Source organism: Coffea eugenioides, chromosome 2 (genome assembly GCF_003713205.1).
Source record: "Coffea eugenioides isolate CCC68of chromosome 2, Ceug_1.0, whole genome shotgun sequence".
NCBI classification, from domain to species: domain Eukaryota; kingdom Viridiplantae; phylum Streptophyta; class Magnoliopsida; order Gentianales; family Rubiaceae; genus Coffea; species Coffea eugenioides.
Window position 1 is genome coordinate 12,821,476 of NC_040036.1, and position 11,476 is coordinate 12,832,951.

Here is an 11,476-nt window from a genome sequence, read left to right on the forward strand (position 1 = left end):
AGTGGGACTATTGTAATTCCTTCAATGCTGTACAATTAATATGGGAAATGTAGATAGAGTTGGCAACCCTAAAACTTGAGCTTAAATTTGTCTAACATCTACTAACGCTACTAATAGTACAGTAATAGTTCTCATATTTAGTGGGCGACTTAGAAAGAGCAACTGGGATGAAAATACAAATACTAAGAAAGAGTACCATTCCTGCCATTGCTCAATAACATCGTTCCATACTTCCTGAAGTCTGTAGTCAACCCTCCCAGAAAAATATCATCTTCAGTACTTGACAAAAATAGCTAAAATTGCTGTTAACTTGGCCCCAAAACTACCTCACGTTCTCCTCCAAGAAAAATTTGTTTCTCTATTGAAATCATGTAAGAAAGCCAGGCAAGTCAAAGCAATACAGACCCAGATTATAACTCACGCTCTTGACCCCAGCAACCAATATACAATCCCAACTTTACTCTCAAAATGCTTTGTTATAAACCAAGTCTCGTATGCCCACACGGTGTTCGATAGAATTCGTAGCAGAAATGCCTCCGTGTACAATGCAATGTTCAAAGGCTATCTGGACTATGAGATGTTCAATGAAGTAATATTGTTGTTCAATGATATGATTCGCGAAAATGTTAGTCCTAATGGTTACACATTTCCAATGGTGCTTAAATCTTGCCTGAGACTAATGGCCTTAAAAGAAGGCGAGATGGTGCATTCTTTGGTGTTGAAATTTGGGTTTAAGTCAAATACCTATGTCGGTTCTACTTTGATTGAAATGTACGCGAGTGCAGGCCAAGTAAGCTGCGCCTCAGATTAGAGGTGTCTTTAAATGCAATGGATGACGATTAATGGGTACTAAAAAAGTTAGTAAACTACATTGAAAAGTCTAGTCAAGGGTTTAGTATTTACAATGTGGAGTAGTATAGACTAAGATGGCAATTTGGATAACCGTTTTATTAGCCATAAATAATAAAAAAAAAAGCGGGATATTATTAGGAATCAAAATTGCTAACCTTTTTTTTTCTTTTTTTCTTGAACTGTAAAATTGATTACGATTTAACTTTTCACGAGAGTTGGAATTACAATTTTATGATTTGAATGAACATCATCTTTTTTTGATGGATCGACGAAGTAAATAAATCGAATGAAGAATTACATCGTTGGTCTAACTATTGTTATTAACACTGATTAAGTGGGATTCATGAGTTAATTTCTTTGACAAAATGAAAATTTTTTTTTTAAAAAAAAACGAAAGGAGTATGTAAATGCAAAGCGTCCTATTGCAAGCATAAAACAGCGTGGGAGGGAAAATGTCTTTGGACTTTATCAGAGACCTGAGGTGATGGTGACACCTATCCGGGTCAGCGTATCCTTTTTGTCGCTGACATTGAAAAGGCTTCTCTTTACTAATTTCGTCCTTTCTTAGCTGGAAACACGTAGATTAGAAGTGGCCAAATGGATTCAGATCCACCGGTCCATCCATATAAATGGATTGGATGATCCATATGAATTTAATGGATTTAAATGGATAATCATCTAAATTCAATTATGTTGATAGATTTATATGAATTATTCTTGCCATCCATATACATCTACTTAATTTAAAAAACAGAAAACATCACCATTACAATTTCCAATAAGTGTGTTTGGATAGTAAGTTATTTGGCCAAATATATTTGCTTACATCACCATTACAATTTCCAATACACCTTTTTATCTTCCCAATTACCTTTTTATCTCACATACATCACATCATAAAAAGTACTACAGTAAAAATATCTCAAATAACTTACAATCCAAACACACTCATGTCAGATTCATTTTGTAGGACCGTCTATTCCTTCCTTCATAATTTTCTTGTGTGCCAAGTTGCCAATTAATTACATTTTATTCGCTTCTAGATTCTAGATTTCTTCCATCCTTTTTAAAATTATATATTTAGTCTCTACTCTTGTTTTTTTAATTAAACTCTCATGTAGTAAAGACTACAAACATTTACATTCTTAAGTAAAGAAAAAGCAATAATGTATCAGACAGTGTTAAAGTAAATTTTTTATTCTTTTATTTATAAAAAGGATTTTTCTAATGAGCGTTCCCGCAACACTAGTTAAGATACATAAATGACACTTTCTTTTTTTTTAATAAATGGAAGGTTTTGAATCAAAAACCTCATACTTACAATCCCTCTCCTCTTATCAGCAACCCAATCCTCAAAAAAAAAAAAAACACCTAATTTATTAAGTAAATATAAAGTAGCTTGTATATCAATGGTATAATAAGGAGTTTCATACTATATTCTGACTTTACTTGTCACTTTACTGTCCAAAAAAGTCTTGAATACTTAACATAATCTGACGATATTTCCAAACATGAGAGCAAAAGTCTTGAATATTTAAATAAACTTGACAATATTTTCAAAAATGAGAGCAAAATCTAAAATTTGACTGTTCATCTTCGTTCCAGTTGCAGTAATTTTCTCTTTGTGATGCTATCCTTCTTATTAAAAAATAATAATAAAAGAAAAACTCAATACAAATCTAGGGAAACTGGAATTATCACTAAGCATGAAAGCAAAAATTATTATGATTATACAAAAATTTTCCATCACTTGTTAATTCAAAATTTTCCGTCATTCTCTCCATTCAATCAATTGTACAAAAATTAGTTTTGATTTTGTCATACTGCATTGAACGGGAACTCACTGTGCATGTGGCTATATGGGAGGAATAGCATGTAGGGCTGAGGAAAACAGTCTTATGCTTTTTATTTGGAATCGATACTCGTCCGTCTGGATTCTGGAACCTCCTATGTTAATAATGGTGGTAACGAGAATTTGATTGAATTTGAAGAATTTGATTTAGAAAGCATGGAGGAGGCTGCTCCTTATTAGGGGATAAGGTCAGAATATTAGATTAGTAATAAAATTGGGAGTTGAATTATTGTAGGAATATTTTTTGAAAAAAAGGTTATTTTGGCAAAAAACTCTAACTATGAAAGGGACCAAAATTTATGCATTTGATAGTTTAATGGGTGATTAGAACTTGGCAATTGAGATTGTTTTATTCTTCTTAACGTGATAATGCATGATTCAAAAAGGGCTTTTTTTGGAATATTAAAGTTGTCCTAATTTTTATATACATTTCATCCATTGTATGTAATCAAATTAATGAGAGTAATATACATATAGTAACATATATATATATATAAAAATATATAAGAAAGTAAATTAACTATTAATGCTTTAAAAGTATCACCTAATTTTATCTTTTTATTAAAAATAAAACATTGGACCCATTTGTTGATTTGAGCACCAAATAGACAGACTCAGCTGAAGTGGGACTATTGTAATTCCTTCAATGCTGTACAATTAATATGGGAAATGACGATAGAGTTGGCAAACGCAACGGATCTTCTGTCCCATAACATGTGCCACTCTCTGTCCTACTTTTTATTATATTGCTATTTCTCCTTCATAAACATCATGTTTTAATTTTTTTTGTTTTCTTAAGATCTAATAACTATTAATTGAGTAATACACAAAATTTAACAAACTCAAACAAATCAAAATGCATAAAAAATGAGATTTTTTATGAATTTTCTGCTGTATTTTTTAATTTTCTATTATATATTACTTTTTTGAAGCTGTTGTATTTATTTTTTACTTAATTAATAGTTATTGAATCTTAAGGAAACAAAAAAGAATTAAAACATGATGTTTATATAAGAGAAAAAATAATATAATAAAAAGTGGCACAGAAAGTGGCATAGAGTGTGGAACAGAAGATCCGTTGCGGTTGGCAAACCTAAAACTTGAGCTTAAATTTGTCTAACATCTACTAACGCTACTAATAGTACAGTAATAGTTCTCATATTTAGTGGGCGACTTAGAAAGAGCAACTGGGATGAAAATACAAATACTAAGAAAGAGTACCATTCCTGCCATTGCTCAATAACATCGTTCCATACTTCCTGAAGTCTGTAGTCAACCCTCCCAGAAAAATATCATCTTCAGTACTTGACAAAAATAGCTAAAATTGCTGTTAACTTGGCCCCAAAACTACCTCACGTTCTCCTCCAAGAAAAATTTGTTTCTCTATTGAAATCATGTAAGAAAGCCAGGCAAGTCAAAGCAATACAGACCCAGATTATAACTCACGCTCTTGACCCCAGCAACCAATATACAATCCCAACTTTACTCTCAAAATGCTTTGTTATAAACCAAGTCTCGTATGCCCACACGGTGTTCGATAGAATTCGTAGCAGAAATGCCTCCGTGTACAATGCAATGTTCAAAGGCTATCTGGACTATGAGATGTTCAATGAAGTAATATTGTTGTTCAATGATATGATTCGCGAAAATGTTAGTCCTAATGGTTACACATTTCCAATGGTGCTTAAATCTTGCCTGAGACTAATGGCCTTAAAAGAAGGCGAGATGGTGCATTCTTTGGTGTTGAAATTTGGGTTTAAGTCAAATACCTATGTCGGTTCTACTTTGATTGAAATGTACGCGAGTGCAGGCCAAGTAAGCTGCGCCTGCAGAGTGTTTGCTGAGATGGTTTTGAGGAATGTTGTTACATGGACTTCAATGATCAATGGTTTTGTTTTGAATGGCGATTTGTTTTCCGCAAGGAGGCTCTTTGATTTGGCACCCGAGCGGGATGTTGTGTTGTGGAATACTATGTTGTTAGGTTACATTGAGCACGTGGATATGGCGGAGGCTAGAAAGCTTTTTGATGTGATGCCCAATAAGGACTTGATGTCTTGGAATACCATGTTAAATGGCTATGCGAATAATGGGGATGTTGAACGGTGTGAAGAACTCTTTGAAGAGATGCAACAGAGAAATATCTTCTCATGGAATGGGTTGATTGGAGGGTATGCCCATAATGGACGGTTTGTTGAAGTCCTTGGAACATTCAAAAGGATGCTAAATGAGTCCGATGTGCAGCCTACTGATGCCACGCTTGTGAATGTGTTGTCAGCTTGTGCAAGGTTAGGTGCACTTGATTTGGGCAAGTGGGTTCATGTATATGCTGAGAGTAATGGGTACAAGGATAACCTTTATGTTTGTAATGGTTTAATTGATTTGTATGCCAAGTGCGGGATGATAGAAAGTGCAATCAGTGTTTTTAGGAACATGGGAAGAAAAGATTTGATATCCTGGAACACAATTATTAATGGCTTAGCAGTACATGGTCATGGAGCTTATGCTTTAAAGTTGTTTAGTGTCATGAAACTTGAAGGAGAAAAACCAGACGCAATTACTTTTATAGGTATTTTATGTGCTTGTTCACATATGGGTTTAGTTGATGAAGGATTTCAGTATTTTCAGTCAATGGTTGATGAGTACTCAATTGCGCCACAAATTGTGCATTATGGTTGCATTGTTGATCTACTAGGTCGTGCTGGACTTCTGGAGCAGGCTGTGGATTTTGTGAACAAAATGCCAGTAAAAGCAGATGCTGTGATTTGGACCACTTTACTTGGTGCTTGTAGAGTTCACAAGAATGTTGAAATTGCTGAACTAGCTCTTCAAAAACTTATCCAGATTGAGCCTAAAAATCCATCAAACTATGTGATGCTGGGAAACATTTATCGAGCTGCTAAAAGATGGAAAGATGTTGCACGACTTAAAGTTGCAGAGAGGGATACTGGATCTAGGAAATTGCCAGGTTGCAGCTCAGTTGAAGTTGAGGATGGAGTGGTTGAGTTCTACTCATTTGACGAAAGGCATTCTAGCTCAGAGGAGATATATGATGCCCTGAGAGGATTGATGAATGTGTTACTATCAGATGGATATGTCCCAGATTTTGTGGAGCTTGGTCAGGGAATCTAGAGAAGTGAAACAAAATTTTGTGTTGAGTACCTTTTTTGTGTTGATGTACAGTTCGATGCTTTTAACCAAGACCGAGGACATATACGATATAACATGCCATGTGAGAATAATAAAGCACCAAATTCAGTGGAAAATTTCCCAGACCCTGTTCTGATTTTGCTGTACCTGGATTTGCTTGATTCTGCAAAGAATGCCATAATCAATTATCAATCTGGAAAAGCTGTCTGGCAAATTTTACATCTACTATGTGAGGTTAAACCATGGTTTGTATGATGGTAGTCACTTTATTACTCAGTCTGATAGAAATGTGATAGATTAGGGATCACTCGGTCTGATAGTAGTCACTTTATTGATTTGTACTTTTCCAAATAATGAAGATCTTGTGCTTGAAAATGGACTTCTGAGCTGAAATATTAAAACTAAAATCAAGAAAAAGTGATTGAGACTTCTGAAATAAAATTGAGTCTGCAAAAAAAAAAAAAAAAAAAGGTTCCAGAGAAGGATGGTGAAAAACCACGTGCACCAGAACCCCCCGTAAGTATAGTAGTAAATCCAATCCGGAAAAGCAAGTCTTGGAGAGGAACTCTACAAATCCTTGGCTGCAGAATCAAATTCAGCTGAGGACGTTATCAATTCCCTTTAACTTGGAATCTTAACACACTGCCATTAAAGCTGTTAACAAGTTGGAACATGTTTGCTTGGAACGAGATGATCATGGAACATTCTAATGACGAATCTCCAGCTTGAAGCTCCTGGTCTTGCGGTAAAGATCCAGTATCTGAAATGGATAAGGTGCAATTTTTTTAAACAGAACTCAAACTCCTTCCGCAGGAGCTGAAGACCGGATGCAATTGAAATGATTTTGTGCTTATGAATAAACAGAGGGCAAAGGTACATTGTTTTAGGAGCTCTTACATCAATCTTACACCAAAAAAGTTAACCATAATCTCATGCACTAATATTCTTCTTCTACTTTTGTAATTTCAAAAGTAACTAATCTAGAACCATGAATTTGCCCAATGAATCACCGTGATGAAGTATTAGTGAGAATAGGCATTTATCCTGCAAAATCACAGTTCGCTGCCGTTCTGCACTTGACCAGCACCTGCCCCTCCCTCACTCAACAATTTGAGTAGTACCAATATCCAAGAACCAACTAGAGCAAACCATAGTAACTTTTCCCTATGCCTTGCTCTTATATTCTCAGCCTCCTGCATTCTCACACGTCGTAACAAGCTAGGGATTAACCATTTTGATTGCTCACACATGGGTTTATCATACCAAAGGAAGAATCCGCAGCCATTGCCTTCCTAAACCATTGTCAGAAGCAAAAGACAATCAGATCTTCATGGATGATTTTTGCTTGCACTCGACTATGTGAACAGAAAAAGGAAGGAAAAGAAAAAATTCAAGTTCAAAGAGTTTTACTCCGTAGTTTTCACAGCAGAAGAACCTTCTTCCTGGATTTTCATCTGTCCAAGAAGTCCTAAGCTTGGAAGCTTTGCCACAGTGACACGTCACAGGAACAGTTGTGACCTCTTCACTCTCTTTAACAACATTCTCTTTGCTTTGATCAAACTATGCAACAAGAAGTACATAGTGTCAATGCATACAAGATTTGCACGATAAAAAGAGACAAGATCAATTACAGATCTCAGTGGATTACATTGAGTGGCTTCAATCATTATCACCAAATTCAAAGAAATTTATTCATTGGAAAGCATTATACACACGCGATATGATAAGTGAAATTCCTAAATATGTCACTGTTTACACTGTCTTTGCAACTTTTGGAGGAAAAGGGGGCTGAAACTCCTTTTTTCCCTACTATATAAATAGCTCCCTGAGTTAAGCGTGATGATTTTCACAAGTGACTTTAGTAAACTGGTTAGTGATCAACATAACACACTTTAGTCAGAAGTACTTGGAACAGAACTCAACTATCTCAACATTGAGAGACTAGAATGAGATCTTTTTACACAGACTTGGGAGTATTACAATCATTTGCCAAACCAAACTCATCAAGGATAACAAACTGGTTCAAAAAACAAACGTTACTGAGTCCAAATATGTTCATTCTACTAATAACGACCCTCAAGTCAAATTTACATGTGAGGGTGATTGAAAACGAGGAAAGAAACAGGAACACTAATGAACCACAGGAAACTTAGTGCTAAGGTGAATATGCAGTTTCCTGGTCATGTCAACAGCTAGAGTGCTTAATTTTATCAGGCCTGATGTCCCCAAGTTGCCCAGTTAGCCTCACTTCCTACCCTTGGTATGCTATTAATCTTGGAAAGGGCATCAACCTTGAAGTTCGAACCACACATAACCCCCTCACTATCCACTCTTGGCATGGCTTTCATCTTGTGCATGGGATGTTCAAAGCTCATCAGTCCTCTTTCACTATGGAACATACAGCCTGCAATATTCAATCGCCCAAAACAGAAATCAGAAATTTTCCATGCCATAACATTATACATTCCACAAACTACTACCTCCATGCCACATTTAATGCTTCATTTTTAGTCTGTCCTAAAATATTGCTCACTTTTGCCACATTGAACGTTCTATTCAAATTAAATTATTATCATGATGCCCTATGTGTTCCCACCTCTCATCAATCAGTCACATGTTTTCATTCGTCCCAGTGCTTAATTAAAAGAAAGACACTTGAACCAGTGACAGAGGTGGCATGAATTGTAATTTGGCCACCAGAAAATTTTAAAGTCAACTACTGAGGAGTTTGATCTCTCATCAGTCCTAGGAAAAAACACACACAAAACAAGAATAATCGTCCCAGAACTACGTACCGGTTGGGAATGGGGCAAAGGATTTAGCACAGCTTGCTTTTACCAGATTCACATCATCAGATATCATTAAAGAACCATTGGCTGCTATGCCCCAATAGAGCTTCACTACTTCATCAGCACCCTGCATTCAAAGTAGAAGGCATAGGCATCAGTCAAGATAGGGCCTGAAATTTAATAACAAGATAACATTCTAAACTTTGACATTTCAGAGGGCTTACAAGTGCAGCAAATGCAGTTCTAGCTTTGTCATCATAGATCACAAATCCAAAGCTGCCATCAAGATCCTTGAGGACCTGATGAGCCGGATAGGGGCTCCTGTCACGCAGTGTCCGGTATGCTTCAACAATAAACATGGCCTCATTGACACCCTTGGATAGTCCATATTGCTTGATAAGAGTGGGCAGATTTCTTAAACTCCCAGTGAAGACGCAGTATATGTCATTTACACCACAAAACATCCTAATACATAAAATTTAACATCCAAAACAAGTTTAGTCCCACAAGCAAAGGGGTTATCAGATGAATAATGCTTCTTCTCTTTTAATAACAAAAAGGTAAACCAGACACACAAAACATTTTATGGAATCGGGATCAGTGTCGTCCTTTTTATCACAGAAAGAATAATTTTTAGAGTCACGAGTTATCACATATAGGGCCTAACCCCAGTTTCATTTGGAATTTAACAAGTTCTTTACTTTCCTGCTTTTTGATATCTGTATTCTGTAATCTATTCTTTGTGAACGAAAAAAACCCATAAAACTTTCCAAAATCCAATTTGATGATCCCAGAGTTTTTTGACAAACAAGTACATTACATAAAACAGATCCCGTTCCCAATTTGCACTCATTTCATGCCATAGAAAAGTTAATTAAACATCAATTGTACCAAGTCAAGACAGAAAAGGAAAATAAAGGGAAAAATAGGATGATGAGAACCTTTGATGAGCGGTGATGTGTGATCTCTGAGGAGGGGCATAAGCCAGCAAGGCATTGTCAGCAAAGCCCAGAGAGAAACCATTATTGGAATGGGATGACAAGAAATCCTTCAAAGTCTCCTCAAGATTCTTAGCATTGTCAAAAGCTGGAGCATGGGTTGATGAGGCTGGACTCTTCAGCTCCTGGGGTGGAACAACCAAACCATTCTTGAATATTGCCAACATTTTGCTGTAATTCTTTCTCGTCCTTTGTAATTCTTCTCACCACTATCAAGACGAAGAAAGAAGAACAAGAACTGCTACTTTCTTTGTTTTTATGTAAAAGGAAAAGAGATTGTGAATAAATAGCCCGCGAAGAGAGACAGATAGATTGAGACTACTGATGGATAAGAGGGATTTGCTAAGAGTATTTATAGGTATTCCATTGAAGAATTTGATGACCAATGTTGAGTAAAAAGGGAGGTGGCAACGTTATCCAAACAGAAATTGCTGACTAGACAAAACGTCGACATTGTTAGTTTATACACATGGGATAATTTTTTTTATACACGAGGTCAGTTTTAGCATATATGGCATCTATTAATATCTGCTAGTTTTTTTAAAAAAAAATATTACACCGTGTTGCTACTTAATTGGACTGAGTGACGCAATTTTCTAGAGAATTAATTAAGATTAATGTTTGCGAAAATGTTCGTTAAGATTAGAGGTGTCTTTAAATGCAATGGATGACGATTAATGGGTACTAAAAAAGTTAGTAAACTACATTGAAAAGTCTAGTCAAGGGTTTAGTATTTACAATGTGGAGTAGTATAGACTAAGATGGCAATTTGGATAACCGTTTTATTAGCCATAAATAATAAAAAAAAGCGGGATATTATTAGGAATCAAAAAATTGCTAACCTTTTTTTTTCTTTTTTTCTTGAACTGTAAAATTGATTACGATTTAACTTTTCACGAGAGTTGGAATTACAATTTTATGATTTGAATGAACATCATCTTTTTTGATGGATCGACGAAGTAAATAAATCGAATGAAGAATTACATCGTTGGTCTAACTATTGTTATTAACACTGATTAAGTGGGATTCATGAGTTAATTTCTTTGACAAAATGAAATTTTTTTTTTTAAAAAAAAACGAAAGGAGTATGTAAATGCAAAGCGTCCTATTGCAAGCATAAAACAGCGTGGGAGGGAAAATGTCTTTGGACTTTATCAGAGACCTGAGGTGATGGTGACACCTATCCGGGTCAGCGTATCCTTTTTGTCGCTGACATTGAAAAGGCTTATCTTTACTAATTTCGTCCTTTCTTAGCTGGAAACACGTAGATTAGAAGTGGCCAAATGGATTCAGATCCACCGGTCCATCCATATAAATGGATTGGATGATCCATATGAATTTAATGGATTTAAATGGATAATCATCTAAATTCAATTATGTTGATAGATTTATACGAATTATTCTTGCCATCAATTATTTGGCCAAATATATTTGCTTACATCACCATTACAATTTCCAATACACCTTTTTATCTTCCCAATTACCTTTTTATCTCACATAAATCACATCATAAAAAGTACTACAGTAAAAATATCTCAAATAACTTACAATCCAAACACACTCATGTCAGATTCATTTTGTAGGACCGTCTATTCCTTCCTTCATAATTTTCTTGTGTGCCAAGTTGCCAATTAATTACATTTTATTCGCTTCTAGATTCTAGATTTCTTCCATCCTTTTTAAAATTATATATTTAGTCTCTACTCTTGTTTTTTTAATTAAACTCTCATGTAGTAAAGACTACAAACATTTACATTCTTAAGTAAAGAAAAAGCAATAATGTATCAGACAGTGTTAAAGTAAATTTTTTATTCTTTTATTTATAAAAAGGATTTTTC

The 11,476-nt window shown here is 35.2% G+C and overlaps 2 protein-coding genes across 2 annotated transcripts; one reads left to right on the plus strand and one right to left on the minus strand.

Moving 5' to 3' along the window:
• The first annotated feature begins 228 nt into the window (after positions 1–228).
• On the plus strand, positions 229–6,194 carry LOC113756778 (pentatricopeptide repeat-containing protein At3g29230). Its single transcript, XM_027300322.1, has 2 exons — positions 229–790; positions 3,977–6,194. The coding sequence occupies exons 1-2, from the start codon at positions 551–553 to the stop codon at positions 5,831–5,833; spliced, it is 2,097 nt and encodes a 698-aa protein (XP_027156123.1). The 5' UTR covers positions 229–550; the 3' UTR covers positions 5,834–6,194.
• A 1,596-nt stretch (positions 6,195–7,790) lies between these two features.
• LOC113762784 (stem-specific protein TSJT1-like) lies at positions 7,791–9,947 on the minus strand. Its single transcript, XM_027306375.1, has 4 exons — positions 9,582–9,947; positions 8,865–9,105; positions 8,647–8,767; positions 7,791–8,255 (listed from the first exon to the last, which is right to left on the minus strand). Exons 1-4 carry the CDS (start codon positions 9,803–9,805, stop codon positions 8,062–8,064), a joined length of 780 nt encoding a protein of 259 aa, XP_027162176.1. The 5' UTR covers positions 9,806–9,947; the 3' UTR covers positions 7,791–8,061.
• Between the last annotated feature and the right edge of the window lie 1,529 nt (positions 9,948–11,476).

Coding starts and splice junctions, on each gene's coding strand:
- LOC113756778 (XM_027300322.1), top strand. CDS start 551: ATGTTCAAAGGCTATCTGGACTATGAGATGTTCAATGAAGTAATATTG. Junction 791..3,976: donor TGTACGCGAGTGCAGGCCAA/GTAAGCTGCGCC, acceptor TGAAGTCTGTAG/TCAACCCTCCCAGAAAAATA.
- LOC113762784 (XM_027306375.1), bottom strand. CDS start 9,805: ATGTTGGCAATATTCAAGAATGGTTTGGTTGTTCCACCCCAGGAGCTG. Junction 9,106..9,581: donor CACATCACCGCTCATCAAAG/GTTCTCATCATC, acceptor TTTATGTATTAG/GATGTTTTGTGGTGTAAATG. Junction 8,768..8,864: donor GAACTGCATTTGCTGCACTT/GTAAGCCCTCTG, acceptor CTTTGAATGCAG/GGTGCTGATGAAGTAGTGAA.